The sequence below is a fragment of the Panicum hallii genome, chromosome 9 (assembly GCF_002211085.1).
Source record: "Panicum hallii strain FIL2 chromosome 9, PHallii_v3.1, whole genome shotgun sequence".
In the NCBI taxonomy this organism is placed as follows: domain Eukaryota; kingdom Viridiplantae; phylum Streptophyta; class Magnoliopsida; order Poales; family Poaceae; genus Panicum; species Panicum hallii.
The window spans coordinates 54,311,283-54,333,640 of NC_038050.1; the positions used below are offsets into that span (position 1 = coordinate 54,311,283).

At 45.2% G+C, this 22,358-nt stretch overlaps 2 protein-coding genes across 2 annotated transcripts; one reads left to right on the forward strand and one right to left on the reverse strand.

The window, feature by feature from the left end:
• The first annotated feature begins 216 nt into the window (after positions 1–216).
• On the forward strand, positions 217–15,876 carry LOC112876695 (dnaJ homolog subfamily C GRV2). Its single transcript, XM_025940863.1, has 22 exons — positions 217–963; positions 1,529–1,759; positions 1,864–1,951; positions 2,361–2,569; positions 2,810–2,911; positions 2,981–3,043; positions 4,349–6,553; positions 6,807–7,169; positions 7,307–7,447; positions 8,220–8,612; positions 8,723–9,214; positions 9,434–9,657; positions 9,764–10,108; positions 10,233–10,521; positions 11,218–11,664; positions 11,749–12,094; positions 12,395–12,738; positions 12,823–13,290; positions 13,781–13,905; positions 14,443–14,566; positions 15,045–15,113; positions 15,252–15,876. The coding sequence occupies exons 1-22, from the start codon at positions 526–528 to the stop codon at positions 15,477–15,479; spliced, it is 7,734 nt and encodes a 2,577-aa protein (XP_025796648.1). The 5' UTR covers positions 217–525; the 3' UTR covers positions 15,480–15,876.
• A 1,359-nt stretch (positions 15,877–17,235) lies between these two features.
• On the reverse strand, positions 17,236–19,992 carry LOC112875435 (transcription factor MYC2-like). The gene has a single exon (XM_025939287.1). The coding sequence runs from the start codon at positions 19,894–19,896 to the stop codon at positions 17,776–17,778; it is 2,121 nt and encodes a 706-aa protein (XP_025795072.1). The 5' UTR covers positions 19,897–19,992; the 3' UTR covers positions 17,236–17,775.
• Positions 19,993–22,358: the final 2,366 nt, after the last annotated feature.

Genomic DNA, 22,358 nt, shown 5'->3' on the forward strand with positions numbered 1-22,358 from the left:
TACCACATTACTAATTTACTATTCGTTCTATCTTGTCCATTTTTATCCTTTTTTTTTAAAAAAAAGAAAATAACGCAACCTCACTCGTGCTGAAGCCAAACACAGAAGCCAAGTCCTTTCTGCTGAGTGCTGATTCTGAAGGATCCCTCTCCCCACGAATGGTGCCTTCATTATTAAGGCCACATAGACAGAAGATAATAAAATCGAGATCGGAAGCGAGAAACAGCTTGGAAAACGCAAAGAAAATTTCAATAAAACATCTTGGAAAAGGAGCCAACCAACCTATCGATCGATCAATCAATCGAGGCACCACGAATCCTCGCGCAACACAGAATCTCGGCAACGATTGTCCCGGCCGCGGCGCCGGCGAGCAGCCCTCCTCCAGCGACCGGCGAGGCGGCAGCAGTAGGGGGATCTCGTGTCCCTTCGAGATCGGCAGCCGCGCTGGGGGCGACTCACTCGCGCCACTCCTCCCCTTCCCTACCCTGGTGGAGGAAACCTAATGCCGGCCCGAGCCTAGCCACCATGGACTTCGCCAGCCGCCACGCCGCCGCAGAGGCGGCCACCTCGGCCGCGGCCTCCGCCGCCGCCCCCGCTGTGGTCGCCGAGGAGCCCGAGTACCTCGCCCGGTACCTCGTCGTCAAGCACTCGTGGAGGGGAAGGTACCGCCGGATCCTGTGCATCGCCACCTCCGGCGTCGTCACCCTCGACCCCACCACGCTCAACCTCACCAACTCCTACGACGCCGGCACCGAGTTCGACCAGGCCGAGGCCCACACCACCACCGACGAGTTCGCGCTCGCCGTCCGCACCGATGGCCGCGGCAAGTTCAAGCCCATGCGCTTCTCGTCCCCGCTCCGCCCGGGGATCCTCACCGAGCTCCATCGCCTCCGCCCGGTCCACCCCGCCGTCGACTTCCCCGTCCTACACCTCCGCCGACGAACCCATGAGTGGGCCCCCTTCGTAAGCCCGCCCCCTTACTGAATCCCCCCTTACTATCTACTTCGCATCCCGCTACTGTCTACTACGTTGTGCTACCGTGAACAACGAACTAACAATGCAAATCTGAATTTCTGCAAATAATTTTATTGTACAACTCTGTGCTGGTCAGTTGATGCTCCCATGCCCAATCTCATCTACTAGTAACTTATCCCTATATTGCTGTTGAATTTGTCCATCATTCAGATTCTAACATAACACCACACCTAGTTTAGGAAGCTATCAATTCAAGCAGAATTCCTGAAGATAATGCACATATTTGCACAATCATAATCCTTGCTCAGTTTTTTTTGTGATCTCTCTGACTGTAGGAAAAATTGGAAAAATCAAATGCTACTATCCAATTGTGCCACGATGTGCTAAGAACTAGATGATTGTAGTTTGCACTTCAATGTTCTAGATAAGTAGCTGATTGCAGAGCACATCTTCTATGATGTACTCACAAAATGTTGTATTGAAGGGATTTATTGTTTAATCATTACAATTTTGATACCTGATACTTTAGTTGATGTATGTGAACATTCTGTAGAAACTTAAGGTCACTTCGGTGGGTGTTGAGCTCCTTGAGGCTTCTGGTGATATGCGCTGGTGCCTGGACTTCAGAGATATGAATTCTCCTGCTATCATTCTCTTGGGGGATAGCTATGGAAGGAAGACTACTGAGGGTGGAGGGTTTGTGCTATGCCCCCTTTATGGTAGGAAGTCAAAAGCTTTTATGGCTGCTTCAGGCACTACAAACACTGCAATTATATCTCAATTGGTACACCTTTCTGTCCTCATCTTTTTTTTTGTTCCACCCATATTGTCTAGTGATAAGGATTTTGTAGTGCTTTTCAACTTCCTGATGTTAGCTATCTTATTCAGACAAAAACAGCCAGATCAAGGATTGGATTATCACTATCTGTGGACAATTCACAGTCAATGAAAGCAGCCGACTTCATAGCAAAAAGAGGTAGGCACTGTATCTCCGGTGATACTGGACTTTACATGTACTGTATTTTATTGGGGAATCTATTTAGATATTGAGATGATGGTACTTTTCTATATCTATCTGATGTTTTCTTAGCATCAGTAGTGTCTTTTCCAATTTTCCTTCCATATGTTTTTTGTAGCTACACAACATCTTAATTTCTCTAGAACTAAATGAACTGAATGAGCTAAAACTCCACCTTCAAGCATCAGGTTGATCAACAAAATCCACATGTATCTCATGGTTTAGCTACACATTTATCTACGTTGCTGATCCTGCATTCTCTCATATAATGAAAGGATTGAAAACTCATAGTTATAGTTTGTCTATTACCTGTGAGCCTGTGACTCTGATCTTCTGATTTTTATTTTCCTGTGGACTTTTTTCCCAGCTATGGAAGCAGTTGGAGCTGCTGAAACTCGTCATGGAGAATGGTCAGTAACAAGATTACGTTCTGCTGCACATGGCACTGCTAGTATTGAGAGCTTAGGTTTGGGTGTTGGACCAAGGGGTGGGCTTGGAGAACAGGGTGATTCTGTTTCTCGTCTGCTTGTTCTTACAAACACTTCACTTGTTGAAAGGCGTCCAGAGAACTACGAGGTAGACATTTTCTCCTCGCTTTTGTATGAATTGTTAAACTTTTCTATATCACATAATATGGACATCCTACACCCTTGTAGCCACTGACAAACCAAACAATGGCTGGTAATTTTGAGTGCTAAGGATTTACGCATCATAATGTTTTCTCCCTTGAATTTGTTTTTTCCTAGATTGCTTGCCATATTTCCCCCAGCTCTTCAGCATGTCAGGTTCTTAGTTTTCACTGAACTATCTTTCCAGGCAGTCATTGTCCGACCTCTCTCAGCAGTAAATGCCCTTGTTCGATTTGCAGAAGAGCCACAGATGTTTGCATTTGAATTCAATGATGGTTGCCCAATTCATGTAAGTATGCATGCAGGTCTCTATCCCATTACAAGGAATACCATCTGATTCTTATATGTTTTCTCTCAGGTTTATGCCAGCACTTCCCGTGATAATCTACTTGCAACAGTTCTTGATGTTTTACAAACCCAGGTATCTTTTGTTTTTTTCTCAATTATGCCCCACTTGAGGTCTACTGCCTTGGTATATTTGACGCCCAAATTCAAGGTCATTAACAGGCAGTTGTACTTTTCTTCACACAACTAAGCCATGCATTTTTTTTAACCAAAAAAAGGGCATGCATCCTGTTCAGGAGTAAAGTGTGGCATAGCCTCATAGGGCCCTAAACTTGTGCGTACATGTCACCTAGCTAACCAAACTTAAGAATTCGCATGTAGGCGCCAAGACTTGTATTGTGTGTCAACAAAGGTCCAAACCGCACATGATTGGCGACTAATGATCATGTGATACTTGACTGCCATTAAAACCACAAAACTCTTATACAAGTTGTGCTGATCCATGAAAGCTTACTTAAAATCCAAAGCCATTTTCCATAGCAGTTTTATGTAGCATGCCTGTGAACTTTGACTAGGATTCAGCTTTAGGTGGTATGTGCCATCTTCAATTGCCAATTAAAATAGGATTGTGATATTTTGTTGACCCACTTATTAAGTTCAGGGATCAAAGTATGCAATTCTTAAGTTTGGGAGCTCGAGTGAGACCGTTGCACGTGGTTAGGACCTAAGGTGCATTTTACTGCTGTGTCAGCATTCAATCTGTATATTTTTCTTGAACAACACAGGAGAGCTGCATGTCATTTCATTAAGAAGAGAGAAAAAAATACAAAGGAGAGGCAAGGTCTGCTCCCAGAACAAAGGAGAGGTAGGAGCCTATTCCCAGACACACACAAACACACCTAGATATAAAAAAGGTCCAGACTCGCCAGACACTAGGAACAATCTGTATTTTTGATTCTTTCAGTTACACATGAATAAGAAGTTGATGAATGGTACAGTTTCAAATGTATGTGTGACACCTAAAACAACTCTTTATTTGCGAACACCAATATGCTCACTAAGCTCGATGAATACAATGACCAACATACCTGGAGAAGGACCATATGTGTTCCCATTTTAGTGTGTACTTCTGTAGAACATTGCGATTTTTCACACAATCACATCTTCTGTATAGTAATTTCAAATTGCACATCAGCCGTGAAATCTAATCTTGACCTGCTGCGCCGCAAAACGGTGCATTAGACTGTTATATGCAGACCCATTTTAGGATTTGCATTGATCTTCCTTGTGCCCTTGAGTTTCTTGGACATAAGCATGGAATAGGTGTGATGCAGATGAGTGCAGAGCCCTAATCTATACTCTTAGAGTCATGGTGCATGTGTTTTCTGTCATGCTCACCTGTCTTCGTGGCTCATTTTTCCTTCCTCATCATTGTTTTCAGAGACAGTGTGCAATTCCAGTGCTACCAAGGTTAACGATGCCTGGGCATCGGATAGATCCACCTTGTGGGGTAGCCCATCATCAGATTCCCCATCATGGTACTTTTGACATGGAGGCTGCTACCATGCACATCAAACATTTAGCTGCAGTCGCTAAAGAGGCTGTAGCATCATCTGACACTGTTCCTGGAGCAAAAATCAGATTGTGGCGTAGAATAAGGGAGTTTAATGCATGTGTACCATACACTGGAGTGCCCATCAATATTGAAGTACCTGAAGTGGTCTTAATGGCCTTAATCAGTCTTCTTCCGAACCCACAACATGGCTCTCCTACTGATGCTTTGCCTCTTCCGCCTCCATCCCCAAAAGCAGCAGCAACTATAATGGGTTTTGTTGCTTGCTTACGCAGGCTACTTGCATCAAGAAGTGTGGCATCACATGTGATGGCATTTCCTGCTGCTGTTGTGAGAATAATGGGTTTGCTTAGGAATGGTTCAGAGGGAGTGGCAGCTGAAGCTTCTGGACTTGTGGCTATGCTAATTGGTGGTGGTCCTGGTGATGCATCCATGCTAGTGGATACAAGGGGAGAATCCCATGCCACCCACATGCATGCAAAGTCTGTACTGTTCTCGCAGCCAATTTATGTTCCGGTCCTTGTTAACAGGTTGAAGCCAATATCAGTTTCACCATTATTATCTCTGTCCGTTGTGGAAGTCCTTGAAGCTATGCTTTGTGAACCCCATGGTGAAACAACCCAACATGCTACATTTGTTGAGCTACTACGTCAAGTTGCTGGTTTGCGCCGTCGTTTGTTTGCATTATTTGCACATCCAGCTGAAAGTGTGCGAGAGACTATTTCTGTTATTATGCGTACAATTGCTGAGGAAGATGCGATAGCAGCAGAGTCCATGCGTGATGCTGCCTTGAAGGATGGTGCTCTTCTGAGGCATTTGCTAAATGCCTTTTTCTTTCCTGCTGGTGAACGGCGTGATGTTAGTCGGCAACTTGTTGCTCTTTGGGCTGATTCTTATCAACCTGCACTTGATTTGCTGTCAAGAATACTTCCTCCTGGACTTGTTGCTTATCTTCATACAAGGTCAGATGAAGATTCACAGAGCCAGTATGATGAAGCACCTTTAAGCAGAAGGCAGAGACGAATACTCCAGCAGAGGAGGGCTCGTGGAAGTAAAAGTATGGCAGCACAAGAACAGGGAATACCCTCCAATGGTGTTGATGATGGGGAACTCTTCAGGCACACCAGTGTGGGTACTTATGGAGGAGCAGATGTCCATCAGAGGCATGTTGGTCAATACTCTTCTGCCCACTCCCCATCGGCAGGTATAAATATTGACCCTTCTCATGCAGTTTCAGTTCCACATGGTTCTGTACCTGAGTCCCTTTCTGAAAATAATCATCAATTCGGGGCACCACAGTTGGATTCACATGTTTATTCAGTGGACTCTAATGCCAATGGCAATCTTGTCAGCTCATCGCATTCAGATTTTTCAGTCCCTGCACAAGTTGTGGTGGAAAACACTCCTGTAGGATCTGGCAGGCTCCTGTGTAATTGGTATGGGTTTTGGAGGGCCTTCAGTCTAGATCACAACAGAGCAGATTTGATATGGAATGAGCGCACCAGACAGGAATTGAAGGAAGCATTGCAAGCTGAAGTTCATAACCTTGATGTCGAGAAAGAAAGAACTGATGACATTGTCCCTGGAGGTTCGGTCACTGAGGATGCTGGTGGTAGTGATAATTTACCTCGAATTTCTTGGAATTATGCTGAATTTTCAGTTCGCTACCCAAGCTTGTCCAAAGAAGTCTGTGTGGGGCAATACTATTTGCGGCTGCTGCTTGAAAGTGGGAGCAACTATCGAGCACAGGATTTTCCGCTGCGTGATCCTGTTGCCTTTTTTAGAGCTCTATACCATCGGTTTTTGTGTGACGCAGATATTGGTCTTACTGTGGATGGTGCAGTTCCTGATGAGCTAGGTTCATCAGATGATTGGTGTGACATGGGAAGATTAGATGGCTTTGGTGGAGGTGGAGGGTCTTCTGTAAGAGAACTTTGTTCAAGGGCAATGGCAATAGTTTATGAGCAACATTATAAAACCATTGGCCCTTTTGATGGCACTGCACATATTACTGTTCTCTTAGACAGAACAGATGATAGGGCATTGAGGCATCGTTTGCTACTACTATTAAAGGTCTGTTGCTCTGTACTGTCATTTTCTCTCTTATTTATAGTAAGATGTCATAAGAGATGCTAGATATGTAAACGTCAACATGCTTCTTTATGTGGTCTCATCTTGGCATTGCACATAGAATCCATAAATCTCTTAAGAGTTTGGGACATGATATTGGACAATATTTTCAAGAAGCAATACTAATACGGCTTTTCTGACATGACATACCATTGAAATCTGAAATCTTTTCCCTCTATTTTCCTTGTTTTTGTAGGCCTTGATGAATGACCTTTCAAACGTTGAAGCATGTGTTCTGGTTGGAGGCTGTGTTTTGGCTGTTGATTTGCTTACGGTTGCGCATGAAACATCTGAGCGGACAGCTATTCCTTTGCAATCTAACCTCATTGCAGCAACCGCATTTACGGAACCTTCAAAGGAGTGGATGTACATTGATAAAGATGGCACACAAGTCGGGCCACTTGAAAAAGATGCAATAAGAAGGCTATGGTCAAAGAAGTCAATTGATTGGACAACAAAATGTTGGGCTTCTGGTATGTCTGACTGGAAAAGGTTACGTGACATACGTGAACTACGTTGGACACTTTCTGTAAGAGTACCTGTTCTGACTCCTACTCAGGTATTGAATCTACATCCTGTGATCAGACACATGCTCGCACAGACACATCGTGCTTCTACTTCCCCTGTTTTCAGCTGTCAGCTATCAGCAAGCATAAATTTTCTTCTCATAAATTAGAAAATGTATCTTGTTTACAGATTGGGGAGGCTGCATTATCTATATTACACAGTATGGCGTCAGCACACTCTGATCTTGATGACGCAGGTGAAATAGTAACCCCAACTCCTCGGGTGAAACGTATATTGTCAAGTCCAAGATGCCTTCCTCATGTGGCGCAGGTTTTCTCTAGCTTCAAGTGTTTTGTTTCTGTTTCTGTCATCAGTGGATAATGGAGACTAGATAAACAAAACATAAAAGTTTCAGTAACTAATAGATTCATGTACAGATAGGTAAATAGATGCAGCCATTAAGCTCTGCTTATTGCCTCAAAATATATAGAGTTACTAAAATTGTAACTCCCTAGTAAACCTGTTGGTATAGCTATCAGCAATATAATACATACAATTGTCAGTTGTCTTTATTGATAAACTATTCTTCGTACCAGTAAAATTCATGCTTTAATTTGTGATTAATTTATTCAGCTCGCAATGTTCTTTTCAGCTTTTGGGATATATTTTTTCTCTTTCTTTCCAATAATTTCATTGGCCAAACAAAAAAACAATTTATATCATCAGTGGATAATTGAAACTTGATAATGGGGATTATATAAACACAGCATATAAGTGACAGTAACTAGTAGATTTATATACAATAGCTGAAAAGAATGCAGCCATTGCTCTGCTGTCACAAGTAATATTTCTTCAAAATATATAGAGTTAATAAATTGTAAATCAGTAAACCTGTTAGTATATCCGTCAGCAATAGAATACATGTATTTGCTAGTTGTCTTTATGATAAGCTATTTGTTCATACTAGTAAAATTCATTCTTTAATTTGTGATAAATTTATTCAGCCCTTCAATGTTCTTTTTTCAATTTTTAGATATATTTCTATTTCTTTCCAATAATTTCATTGACACTGACAAAAGAAATTCAATTTGAAATTGTATAGGTTATGCTTACTGGGGAACCAAGCATTGTTGAAGCAGCTGCCTCATTACTAAAGGCTATTGTTACAAGAAACCCTAAAGCTATGATTCGCCTATATAGTACTGGCGCCTTTTACTTTGCATTAGCATATCCTGGTTCAAATCTCCTATCAATTGCACAACTGTTTTCAGCCACACATACTCATCAAGCTTTTCATGGTGGTGAAGAGGCAGCAGTATCTTCATCTTTGCCTTTGGCAAAACGTAGTGTACTAGGTGGACTGCTCCCAGAATCTTTATTGTATGTCTTGGAACGTAGTGGCCCTTCTGCCTTTGCAGGTGCAATGGTGTCTGATTCTGACACACCAGAAATTATATGGACTCACAAGATGCGGGCAGAAAACCTTATTCATCAGGTCTTTTACCTATACCCCTTTATTGTTATTTGTTAAAACATTTGCTTTCATGTCTTGAGATTTTATATTCCCCTTTCAAGTTATGTTGTTCATCTGATTTCCTTTTGCAGGTCCTGCAGCATCTTGGTGATTTTCCTCAGAAATTGGCACAACATTGCCATTCATTGTATGATTATGCTCCTATGCCACCTGTGACTTACCCTAATTTGAAAGATGAGATGTGGTGCCATCGTTACTACCTCCGTAACCTATGTGATGAGATTAGGTTTCCTAACTGGCCCATTGTTGAGCACGTGGAGTTTTTGCAATCGTTGTTGGTAATGTGGCGTGAAGAGTTAACTCGTCGTCCAATGGATTTGTCTGAAGAAGAAGCCTGTAAGATACTGGAGATATCACTTGATGATCTTGTGGTTGGTGAGAATGGTAGTAGCAAGCAGGCATCTGGGTTAAGTTCAGCTAATTCTGGAAACAAAATTGAAAATATCGACGAGGAGAAGCTTAAACGCCAGTACCGTAAGCTAGCAATAAAGTACCATCCAGACAAGAACCCTGAGGGAAGAGAGAAATTTGTTGCTGTACAAAAGGCTTATGAGCGATTGCAGGTGCTCCTTTGTTCATATGGCCAATTATTAGCCATTGATGCATGCTATCTTTTCATGCCTTCTCCTTTTGTTGCCTACACTGTTTATTTTTTTTTTATCCTATGCACCTTTTGAGCACCTTTTCGTACGAATTGGTAGTGATGTGCAAACTAGTGAGCCCCTTAAGGCATTTTTCACATTGTTGACTATTTACAGTGAATCTATCATCTATACATGCAGGCAAGTATGCAGGGATTGCAGGGACCACAAGTCTGGAGGCTGCTACTCTTGCTCAAGGCACAATGTATCTTGTACAAGAGATATGGACATGTCTTGAAACCATTTAAATATGCTGGTTATCCAATGTTGCTAAATGCAGTCACTGTAGATAAGGATGACAGCAATTTTCTTTCATCTGATAGGGCCCCTCTTCTTATAGCTGCTTCGGAGCTAATTTGGCTGACGTAAGCTAATACATACTTAATTTATTATGTCTATACATTTTCTTAAAAACTCCTCACTCTGATTGGATATCCATTATCTGATGTTTTTGTTGTAATGTTCTGTTAGATGTGCGTCTTCTTCATTAAATGGAGAAGAACTTATACGAGATGGCGGTATCCCCTTGTTGGCAACACTTCTTTCTCGCTGTATGTGCATTGTTCAGCCCACGACACTGGCAAATGAACCAGCTGCAAGAATAGTCACCAACATAATGCATACCTTCTCCGTTCTCAGTGAGTTTGAATCAGGAAGAGTTGAGATTCTCAAGTTTGGTGGTCTTGTTGAGGACATTGTACACTGTACAGAACTTGAATTTGTTCCCTCAGCTGTGGATGCTGCGCTGCTGACATCTGCTAATATTTCAGTGTCATCTGAGTTGCAAGATGCTCTGCTAAGGGCTGGATTTTTATGGTACTTTCCTGACATGCTTATTACTTCTTCAATTATTGTGGAAATTAGATACTAAACGGAACTATGATATACATTAGGACATAAACAGATGTTTCTGATGTATCTAATTGAAATATTCTTGCAGGTATGTGCTGCCCCTACTGCTTCAATACGATTCAACCGCAGAAGAGAATGAGACAAGTGAGGCACATGGTGCAAGGGTGCAGATTGCGAAAAATTTGCATGCTGTTCGTGCAATTGAGGCTTTGTCTAGGATTTGCGGTCTTAGTAGCAACGAGATACCGTGCCCATCTAACAAACCTGCATACCATGCACTAAAGGCACTTCTTACTCCAAAGCTTGCTGACATGCTGAGAAACCACCCACCTAAAGATCTCTTATTGAATCTAAATTCAAATTTGGAGTCACCTGAGGTAATGGGTTCTTCTATTTCAATTGTTATGCCTCGAAAACTGCGATTTCATAATATACAAAAATATATCATGTAAATGTATGAGTCTCGTATACTAGTCACCACCATGGTCTGCTGTATGTTTAGCAACTTGCTATATAGTCATGCACGCAAGCGGCTTAAGAGTGTATGGTCATGCACACGAAGTCAGTTCAGGGAATTATAATCAGAGTGCGTATGTAATTAATATTGCTAAGACACATGCGTATGTGGTTTAATAGTGTTTGGTTATGCACACTAAGTTTAGGGAATTATAATCAAAAGTGGATATAATGAATTATTTCCAGCTTGAAAATGTAGCAAGGACAGTTTCATAGTCATTGTCTCCCTACTCCTTTTTTAATAGTAAGTCTGACAGATTGGCAGGATATGTTTGTGTATGGATGCATACTCTCAGAACAGTAGTGCATATTTGCTTCATCAATTTATATCTTGTCATAGTGAGCAATTGCTCTGTTACCTTATGGCACAACTTATGCAAGTATCTTGCTACAACCAACTTCTGTTTGGCTGTACATGTGTAATATGAATATATGATTCACTTCTTCAATATATGCTATGTATAGCCTCAATGTGCAATGAAATTTTTTTTTCTGTCTGCTCTTAGTTTGTTATTCACATATAATTTTGTGCTCAAACAACTTTGCTTTCGTTTCAGATCATATGGAATTCTACCACCAGAGGGGAGCTTCTCAAGTTTGTAGACCAGCAGCGTGCTAGTCAAGACCCTGATGGTTCATACGATTTGACAGAATCACAATCTTTCACCTATGAATCTTTATCAAAAGAATTAAATGTTGGTAATGTATACTTGAGAGTTTACAACAATCAACCGGATTTTGAAATAAGTGATCAGGAAGAATTTTGCATTGCTCTGCTTAAATTCATAGCAGAGTTAGTACAACAGTGGAATTCCATTAATTTGGAGGAAAATACGATGCATCAACATGTTTCACTTGTTGATACATCTACTTCTGAAAATTGCAAAGTTGGTGATTCAACTGATGAAGGAAAAATGGATGGCTCATCAGGAAAACAAAGTACAGGGACTGATGGAGATTCTAAAGTTATTACAAACCTCCAAAGTGGGCTAACATCACTTCAGGTGCTTGTATTAAAAGAGTACTTTCTTAACCTTTTCTGTGCGAGGCACATTTTCTGAATTGTATGCCATCTCTTTTTATTGCAGAATCTTCTGACAAGTAATCCAGGCTTGGCTGCTGTTTTTACTTCCAAAGAACGTTTGATTCCTCTTTTTGAATGCCTTGCGCTGCATGTTCCTCCTGAAAGCAACATCCCGCAAATCTGTTTAAGTGTTCTTTCTCTGTTGACAAAGCATGCTCCTTGTTTGGAGGCCATGGTTGCAGAAAGGATGAGCCTCATTTTGCTATTTCAGATACTCCACTGCAATCCTCCTTGCAGGGATGGAGCACTTGCTGTACTATATTCTTTAGCCAGCACCCCAGAGCTTGCCTGGGCTGCTGCCAAGCATGGTGGTGTTGTTTACATTCTTGAGCTTATGTTGCCTCTTGAAGGTTCGATCCTTACTTTATATTATATTGTTACTGTAGAGCATATGTTTCTTTACATCCATTATTTTGTACAATTGTGCATGATACTTGCAGTATACATGCTCTAGCAGTGATTAATTGTATGCATTAAATCCCTGCTAAATTTACTTATGCTTACCAACCTCCAGTGAAGTTCTAATATTTTAAACATTGCTTCGCTTAACTGCTGTGCACATGGTTTTATTTATACATGTTTAATTTATTAGATGACCTTATATATCTATGCACACACATTATATTAATCACTTAATTTATACTATGTAGAGGAAATCCCTATGCAACAAAGAGCTGCAGCTGCATCCTTATTGGGCAAACTTGTTGGGCAACCAATGCATGGTCCCAGAGTGGCGATCACACTTGCTAGATTCTTGCCTGATGGTTTGGTTTCTGCCATTAAAGATGGACCTGGGGAAGCAGTTGTTTCATCTCTTGAACAGACAACGGAAACTCCTGAACTAGTATGGACACCTGCAATGGCAGCTTCTCTTTCTGCACAGTTGGCAACCATGGCATCAGACCTCTACCAAGAGCAGATGAAAGGCCGTGTTGTTGATTGGGATGTACCCGAACAAGCATCTGGCCAACATGTAATGAAGGATGAACCTCAGGTAATTTGTTTTCTAGAACATTTTTATTCCTGTGTAACATATTTCTGTAACCTTGGCTAAGATGTTATGCTTTGCAAATTTCAGGTTGGTGGAATTTATGTAAGACTTTTCCTAAAGGATCCCAAGTTTCCACTGAGAAATCCTAAAAGATTCCTTGAAGGACTGCTAGATCAGTATGTCTCCTCTGTTGCTGCTACACATTATGAAGCAAATGCTGTTGATCCAGAGCTTCCTTTGCTGCTGTCCGCAGCATTAGTCTCCTTGCTACGAGTTCATCCGGCCCTTGCAGACCATGTCGGTTACCTAGGTTATGTTCCAAAGCTTGTTGCAGCTATGGCCTATGAGGGAAGAAGAGAGACTATGGCATCTGGGCAGGCAACAAGTGGATCGCAGGCAGAATCTAGTGAACATGACAATTCAGGTCAACCTGAGGCCAATGTGCAGACTCCACAAGAACGTGTTCGCCTTAGTTGTTTGCGTGTATTACATCAGCTTGCATCTAGCACAACTTGTGCAGAAGCTATGGCAGCAACAAGCGCAGGAACTCCTCAGGTATCGAATTATTTGACTTCTTTATGTTTTAACTCTTTCTGGGTAAGGCATGTTCAATCTTTTGAACAGTGTCTTTTTGGTTTTGTTGATGCAACAGGGTGACTGCTTTTGTGATTTGACTTTCTTCTAATAGGTTTCCTGTGATAAAAGTTTTTTGATACTAGAATCAGCGATTTGAAAAGTAATTATCATGTCTAGAACCTGTAATGCTCAGAATTCAGATTAAAATTTAAGCCTGTTAATGTGATGATTTCACTTCTGGCATCTTTTATCAGTTCGACTGCAGAATTATCTCTTAACTTCCACTGACAATTTACCACTGTTTCAAAAATTGGCTTGGCTTGCCTACCTAGGCCCTAGGTGCCACCCTGCCATTTAGAGCTTTTAGAACACTATACTACTGTTTAGGGGAACTCAATAAGCGTCCTGTATGATCAATACATAGCACATTGTACCACCATAATCTTTTCTTGCTTGAACTGTCATGCAGGTTGTACCACTGCTTATGAAAGCAATTGGGTGGCAAGGTGGAAGTATACTGGCACTGGAAACATTAAAGCGTGTAGTTGGTGCTGGTAATCGAGCTCGTGATGCGCTTGTTGCACAGGGGCTAAAGTAAGCTGCTTGAAATGCCTATATAGTGCATATCATGTGAAATTGCCCTAAAAGCTAAAATTTCTGTCAAAAACATTTGTAAAACTATAGAGTTTTAAATTTTCTCAAAAAAGAAGTTTAACGGCTATAGGTGTTGGCACATTATATAGACATGCAAAAGATGCATATCAAGTGACACAATTCAAAATTGTTAATTTACTTGAGTGGGGGTGAAATTGTTTTTAATTTAATATGGTAACTCAAAGTATTCTGCAGTATCTCAGGTCATGCCTTTGTTCTCGGTTATAAAATTACTTAAGCGCTCCTGTTTAGTTGGCTTTGTTTCCTGCTGACATGAAATATTGTTAACCTCTTACTTCTGTATTTATATCAGTCTGTGCCATATTTTTAAGCCTTTTTAAGCAAACGAAATGATATCCAGTTGTCCAAAAGCCTGTTTGTTTGTGTATTCATTGATTTCATTCAACCTAGTCTTTCTTGGAATCAAGTCTTGCAATGGCTAAGCTTTGTTATGTATTTCATAATGAAACAAAACAGGGTTGGTCTTGTTGAAGTGCTCCTTGGTATTCTTGATTGGCGTGCTGGTGGAAGACAGGGACTCTGTAATCAGATGAAGTGGAATGAATCAGAGGCTTCGATTGGGCGTGTTTTGGCAGTGGAGGTGACTGTTAGCTTCTTTCTTTCTTTGAGATGCAATTGAGCCTTTTCAGTTCAATTCTATATTAGTATATTAAAACATGAAATCGATCCAATAAAATATGGAATTGGAACTCCCAAGAAGAGAAAAACAAATTGGATCCATTGCGAAAGTTCTGTAGGCATATGATATAACCAACTGGGACCAATATCCACATACTTGTAGAAAAATTGTACATCCAGCACTTTTTGCTTAGCCTGGAATGTTTTGAACTTCAAAATTCACGAAGTATTCAGACAAGAATTGGACAGATATACTTCCTGTGATTAGGCATTGTGTTTTAAAAATTGAATAGAAACATCTTCAGAGCATACAACTGTTTGATTGTACTAGTTTTTTTTTATTCTTGATGCATTTAGTATTGCCCGTTATATTTCTACATGCTTGGATGGCCTCACCAATCTCAAGGCTTGTACTCCTTTTTCTTGTTTGATTTACACAGGTGCTTCATGCATTTGCAACAGAAGGTGCACACTGTGCTAGAGTTCGTGAAGTCCTGAATACTTCTGATGTAAGTAACTCCCATGCGCAGCGTAATTCACTGAAAATCTTTAGGATCTGGAAAACTACATCTGTGATCATGATGAGTGATTGACCAAACATAAAATGAAAGAAATAGTGGTTTGAGTATCAATTTCCTGTTGTGTAGGTATGGGGTGCTTACAAGGACCAGAAGCATGATCTATTCCTCCCATCCAACGCACAATCGTCTGCTGCTGGAGTTGCTGGGCTCATCGAGAATTCGTCATCAAGACTCACCTACGCCCTTACAGCACCCCCGCCTCAACCAGCATTGGTCCGGCTACCATCTTCAGCTCCCCCTCCCCCATCAGCTCCTGCAAATCCTAGCGGACGGCATTCTTACCATCGTTCGTAGCACGGAAAACAAAATTCGTTAATCACAGTGGCCTTTGGAGATATGACCATTTGAAGTTGGTACGACTTGTAGAGTGAAGAACATAACTAGGCTCGTTACAGAAGCAAAATACAGTCCCCGCCTCCATACCCCACCAAACAGCAGCTTGTCAATGGCTGCATTTCAGTACATAGCATGTACAGTTTTCCATTACATAGGGGTCGGTTTTTGCGTTTGTTGTTCCTTGTACACATGTAAAGCACATGCTCCTTTTTCTGTAACATAGTTGTCCATAGAATTACGCGAGCTGGAAATGTGTATCGATTCATTGCTGGGTGGATACCTTATCTTTTCTGGATTACATGGTCTTCTTGACACGACGTGAGGATATGGATAATTTTTGTCCGTTTGACCCGTATTGTGTTTTGTGTCACCTTTACTCCTTATCTATTTTTAGTAGTAATGCGAACTCCACTCCAGCTCCGTGCCCAAGGATTTTTCCTTTTAGTTCACGAACCGGTTATAGTTCCATTCGATGGTGTAGTTATATAAACGTCGTTCCTCGTTGTACCCACACTTCTTTGCTTAGACTTTGTCATGCTATTTGAAATTGTTTGCGAAGATATTCCAAAGCATAACCTTTCGCTGCAGTTGAATTCACTGGTGCTGCTGTTATGATTGTCTGATGATATTATATTCAAAGAAACGATTCATATGGTCATTACATCATATAACTTTAATTGTTAGGTGTTTTGAGAAGAATATATCTGGACAATCAGATTGATTCACACGTGCTTCTCTAGAGAAAAAGTGATCTTGTCGTCTTCTTTGATTCACAGCTCTTGAAATCTGGACCCAAAATTTCGCCGCCCGAATGTTTAACCCAGATTACTTATTAATCCTCCGTCTCCTCTTTGAAAGACCGACCCTCCTCCTTGCTTACCAGTAGAATGATTAGAGCTTCTGTACCAGCCCGTAAGCAAAAGTGGAGCCAGCTCCTAATCCTTGGAGTGCGCGGCAGTGGATGAGGAGGAGGTGCATGTGGAACGGAGACGGGCTGGGGAGGCAAAGCAAACAGCAAAGCTCCTTTTGTTCGCCAGTGATGGCCGGGCCGGGCTGGTGTTAGTTAAAGTCACATGCGCGATAAGCAAAGCCGCACGCCACCCTTGCCCCCTCCAGAAAACATGTCCGGCCGACGCAGAGAAAACTAAAAAAAATAACAAATAAAAGCTATCGGTAGCACTAAAAGAAAAGGATATGTTTATATATATAAACAGGCATGTGATAATATCACTTGTGACGTGTAATTGCTTCACAGGAGTACTTGCGTTTCATAGCCATTAGGCAGTGGTTGGCTGGCCACTGGATAATCGTGTTTGCGCAAGTACTAATACTGGACTTTTTGTACATATTTTTTTAATTCATGCGGAAACCGTGGTGCTCCATGTGAATTTCCTGCAAGTTCAGGGGCCAAGCAAGTGGCTTCTCTTCTCACCCTTTTCATATTTTATTTTGGATAAGGGAAAAGTTGCTTCTCCTTGGTTCTCGCCTAACTCACTCCATCCCTAGTGCTTGCACGTGCTTGATGGTGAAATCCACCCAACTCACATGGCCCCCTGCTCCCATGGTGTTAAAACCCAGGCACGCCCTCTCGCAGGTGACAGGACCGCAACCTTTCGTGAAAACTTTCAGCTCGTGGAATGGTAACAGAAACACAGCCAATAAGATCAATCGATCAGCCAAGAGACAACGACATGGATCCACCAAGAGTTTCAGCTAGAACAAGTGATTCAGAGTTCCACCAAGAACCGATGGTAAACCAACCAAGACAACAGAGTTGTTGCGAGATCAAAAAACCTACTCCATTTTCAGGCGAGATCCTGCTGTAAAATACATACATCAGGGCACGGCCCGCCCGGTACAAGGACGATCAATCCATCCTATATACAGTTTCTCTGATTCAACCAACGCTAGCGTCGATGGATCCATCATCGCAGCTCATAACAATACAGGTAGGTAAGGTAATTAACAAGGACAGATGGACGCCTGCTGATTGCTCAATCCTGCTAATTAGAAACACGCTACTAGCAAAAACACAAGAAGACGATGAACAACCGCAGCAGCAACAGCTTAGTATCACCATCCATCCTCCCTTCTAAAGTTTACAACAACACCGGCGTCATCGTCTTCCTCCTCGCGAATCTGTCCAGCTATTGTGTTGCGACCATGGAGGTGACGACGGCGACAATCCGGTTGCGGTAACGGTAACAGTATCGTCCCTATCTGGCTGCCACAGGTGAGCTGAGCTCGCCCCTGATTACCTGCCCATGGCGGTGCCGGGCTCCGCGAGGCGGCTGTAGAGGGCGGCGTTGAGCTGCTCCTGCGAGTACACGCGGCTGGCCATCTTGACGGCGACCTGCTGGATCATGAGGTCCTTGACGACGGAGACGCTGGCGTGGTAGACGTCAAGGTCCAGCTCGCGCAGCGCCGTCATCAGCCGCGCCGACGGGTGGTTGCGCTTGTGGCACTGCACGCGGATCATGGCCTCCAGCCCCAGGATCTTGGCGTCGACCTCCACCGCGTGGCACCGCGGCCCGGCGTCGTGCCCGCCGAGCCCGGCGGCGTGCGGGGCCGGCCGCGCGTCGCGCTCCTTCTTGAGCGCCTCGATCTGGGCGTGCAGCGTGTCCTTGTCCGACTCCAGCGCCGTCAGCTTGCCGCGGAGCTCGTTGATGTAGGAGATGGCGTCGCCGAGCAGCGACGCCTTGTCCATCTTGGACACGTTGGGCACCACCGCGCGCAGCGCGTAGAAGCGCTGGTTCAGCTTCTCGCGCCGCTGCCGCTCTGCCTCGACGTGGTTCAGCGGCTCCTCGCGCCCGTTCGCCGGCTTCCGCCCGCGCTTGCGCGGCCGCTTCTCCGCCTCCGGCGGCGGTGCCACCACGCGGCTGCTCTCCACCTCGCGCACCGAGGCATCCAGGTCCGAGTGGTCCGACTCCGACTTGGCCGGCGCACCCGTGCCCGTCGACGGCCGCGTCGTCTGCGCCGACGAGAATGACAGCATGCCCTCGTTCGCCGTCGCCGCCGGGTGGTGGTTGGTGTTGCTGGCGCGAGAGGTGGCCTCCATCGAGCGCTTGTTGTTGTTGTTGTTCTTCGCGTCGTTCGCCGCGGCGGCCGTCAGGGTCGCCGTGTGCTGCGAGAAGAGGCTCCCGGGCGCGGTGGTGAGGCTGGCTGTGGCGGCGGGGGGCGCCGGCGACGGGTTCCTCCGGCTGTTGCTGTCGGCGCCGAAGCTGAGGATCTCGCCGGACTCGGGCTTGAAGAACGGTGGGGCCGCCGCCATGGACGGATTGGACGCGAAGTCCGAGAAGTTGAGCTCCCGGCGGAAGGGGCCCTGGTGAGCCTGGTTCTGCTGGTGCTGCCGCTGAGGTGGCGCGGCAGCCGGCGCCGGCGGGGGAGGGGGCGCGTGCACGGAGGGGCTGGGGTTCTCCGTGAGGGTGCTCGTGCTCCCGTTCTCGAAGTGGATCTGCGGCGGCGGCGGCGGCTTGGTGACGGAGATCTCGGCCGACGGGTGCGACAGGGAATCCTTGATGTCCATGACCGGGTCGGCGAGCCAGAGCACGGAGGGGTCCGTCTCCGCCTGGTCCGCTCCGGTCGCGGGCTGCTGCTGCTGCTGCTGCGCCGGAGGCTGCACGGGCGGCCAGGAGCCGCCCCCTGCTCCGCCCCCGAAGAGTGAGCGGATCTTAGCCATGCTCTCGGCGGTCTGGAAGACGACGTCGGTGGAGCCGAGCTCGAGCACCCCCGTGCCGACGGGGACGCAGACCATGGTGCGGAGGCCGAAGTTGTAGGCCTGGCGCGCGCGCTCGCACGGCGCGGCGGAGAGGCCCGAGGCGATCCAGGTGTGCTGCCCGGCGAAGAGCGCCTGCCCCGGGAGGCCCGAGCCGTTGAGGAACGACTGCGTCATGGAGACGAGGAAGAACCACTCGGTGTCGGTGACCTCCTCCTCGACGGCCTCGTCGGGGGCCGCGGCGGCGCCGGAGATGAGCGAGTTGAGCTCGCGGAGCACGCGCTTGCGGTGCTCCTGCTCGGCCTGGGCGGCGGGCGTGAGCGGCCTCTGCTTGCGCTTGTCGTCGTCGCAGCCCTTGTAGTAGCCGTCCCCCCAGCCGAGCAGCGAGGCGCCGGTGGCGGCGTCGACGGAGGACTGCCAGAAGATGGCATAGGTCCAGGTCTCCCTGGATCCCTCAATCATGGCCTGCAGGCGCTGCTGCAGCGTGTCCTGGTTGAACCCCGGCGCCATCACCGGCGGCGCCTGCGGCGGCGGCGGCGTGGCGGCGGCCGACGAGGCGCCGCCCCCGGCCGCCGGCGCCCCCCAGGGGAAGGCGGGGAGGTCGGCGGAGGCCATGAAGGCCTCCATCATGGAGGCGTTGTCGTCCGTCCACAGGTTCATGGGCAGCCGAGCAGGAGGAGGAGGAGGAGCGCGAGGTGGACAAGGAAGAGGAGGGAGGCCAGGAGAGGAAAATGGTGGGTGGAGAACGGAGGGCGAGGGGGAAAGCGAAAGAAATGGTTTAGAATGCGGAATCCGTGGGATTAGGCCACAAACCCGAAAATACCCCTGCCGCGGGTCCCGCTTCCCGCTCGCGTGACGAGGGCAAATCCGGAAAGATCTCCCCACCGGGGGCGGCAGGGGGCCTGCGCGGCGCCAAATAGTAAAACGGGGGGAATTCGTCGAGGGGTCGATTTAGGAGGGTGAACCTGAAATTCAGGGGCCCGCGTTTGTGTCCCCGCCGGGTTTGTAGCCCACCCCTGCGAGGTGGGCCCTCTTCGTCAGTGGGTGCCTATGGTGCCATCGGACACCCCCTCCCGCGGTGGATGAGGGTCAGGGCTCCCTTTGCGGCGGGACCCATTTGTCATGAGCGGCTGGTTTTGCCTCCGTGGGCGGGCCTCTTACACGTGGGGAAATACGCGGGTCACCGGATATGGATAGGAGCGGAAGCGCGCGTGGGCATCTGTATTGGCTGGACCTCGTTTGCTCACTCTCGGCATAAGATAATAATGGTAGCTGGAAAACAATGGGTGTTGATATCCTTGCAAAGCTGGTGATTTGTTTGTGAAGATAATACCAGGTTTGCATGCAAAAGTTGGCTATTTTTATTTATGTTGATAACCACATTTTTCGGATCCGCTACCGCAGGCCGCCAACTTATATATGGTAGGGACTAAAGGAAGGATTTTAGCATGCATATCGCGTAATAAAATGTTGAGTTGCAAGGATAGGGTAGATCTCTTGTTCTTGTTAGTCGTTTTTAGAGGTGATGAATGAATTGGAGGAAATGCTTTGATACGTAAGAATCTTAAAAGATATTTTCAAGGTGTCATTGGATCACTGTCATCATAGATTTCACCAAACCTATTTGCTTCAGCATCTCAATAGTAAAAAAAATAATCTAAGATGTAATATTAGCTTAAAGGCATTGGATATCGATGATATTGAAAAAACTCGCGATTCATTGGTGAGATAATATCAAATTTGCCTGGAACAACGAGCTATTTTCCTTCCTATGTATAATATATTTTTAGGGTCCAGTATTAGAGAGACTAAGTAAATTATTCATGTATGGGAACACTTTAGGCCACCAGCCATATATGGATGCATGGGAGCAAATGTAGGGGTGGAGCATGCGTATTTCCTGGATCGCATTGCAGATTTTTCGCATAAAAACATGTTGAGTTGTGATGATATGGCAGATCTCGTTCTTGTTATTTAGAGGTAATGACTGAATTGGAGAAAATGCTTTGATACTTAAAAAAACACATGTTGTTAAAGGTATCTTCAAGTGTCATTGGTTCATTGTCACTATGCATTTCACCAAACCTATTCTACAACTTATAGAACTTTTTGAATAGTAACAAAAGCAACCTAAACCATCGCTAATGCCATTTTAGATTTAACCATTGCTTTGTTTCTTGTTTTGCATATGCGGTGCTCATGCCATGTTTTGATTTAACCATTGCTCTTTGTTTCTTGCTGGCGTAAGTTTTCTGAAACGGGATAATGGGGTCACATGAGAATGTACTGGAGCACCAAATATGGTGTGGATGTGGGGGAGGACAAAGGACATGCTAGAATGTCCCGGATCACATGCACTGCAAAATTTCCACACACAAAAGAAGTTGAGTAGTGTTTCTCACAATTGTTGTCCAAGGAAGACGGTGATTAATTATATTATCACTATGCATGCGTTCCACACATAAGTCAAATTGCACACCGCTTCCTCCTTCATGAGCTTACGAGTACCACAAGTGGTACGATGAAGAAGAAGGGACCCATCACCTAACGCCATTACTTTGTGAGAGCTGCATATTTTTAAGGGCAGACAGCTCCTCTGTTGCATGGCATCATGACCCAAATCCTTTTCTCCTTAGCCTGATCTGTAATCCTTTTCTCTTCTAGATTTTTAGAATGCGACGAATTTATCCATAGATAATCGCTAATAAGTTTTCTGTGAACATGCATGCTTTAAATAAAACATCACGTACATTCCATGCCCCAGGTGGAGCATTACAAGTTTTTTTTTTTAAGATCACTCACGTGCGCAATCCGCATGTGGCACGGGCGGAGGGTGAGCGAGTGAGCCGCATGTGGGCTGTGGCCTCGCGCTCGACTGGTAGCGGGTGAGAGAATATGGGAGATAAGATAACCCAGCTGGCTTTTTTAACTTGGAAAAAGATGCAGCCGGCCTTGTTTGACCGCTGACTGGACCCGAGGATCCGTCTCACCGCTGCGGTGGGGCGAGAGCGGGCTGGCCCACGTGCAGCGAGAGAGGGTGTGGTGGGAGGAATGTCCTCCATCGGCGGGCCCACGCACCAGACAGCCGAATAAATAAGGCCCAGCGGCGGGGAGGGACGACG

What these genes read in the sequence shown, in the direction of transcription:
- LOC112876695 (XM_025940863.1), top strand. Translation starts at nt 526, where the DNA reads ATGGACTTCGCCAGCCGCCACGCCGCCGCAGAGGCGGCCACCTCGGCC. An exon ending in CTGCAATTATATCTCAATTG is followed by an intron (nt 1,760 to 1,863) that starts GTACACCTTTCT and finishes TATCTTATTCAG; the next exon opens with ACAAAAACAGCCAGATCAAG. An exon ending in ATGATGGTTGCCCAATTCAT is followed by an intron (nt 2,912 to 2,980) that starts GTAAGTATGCAT and finishes GTTTTCTCTCAG; the next exon opens with GTTTATGCCAGCACTTCCCG.
- LOC112875435 (XM_025939287.1), bottom strand. Translation starts at nt 19,896, where the DNA reads ATGAACCTGTGGACGGACGACAACGCCTCCATGATGGAGGCCTTCATG.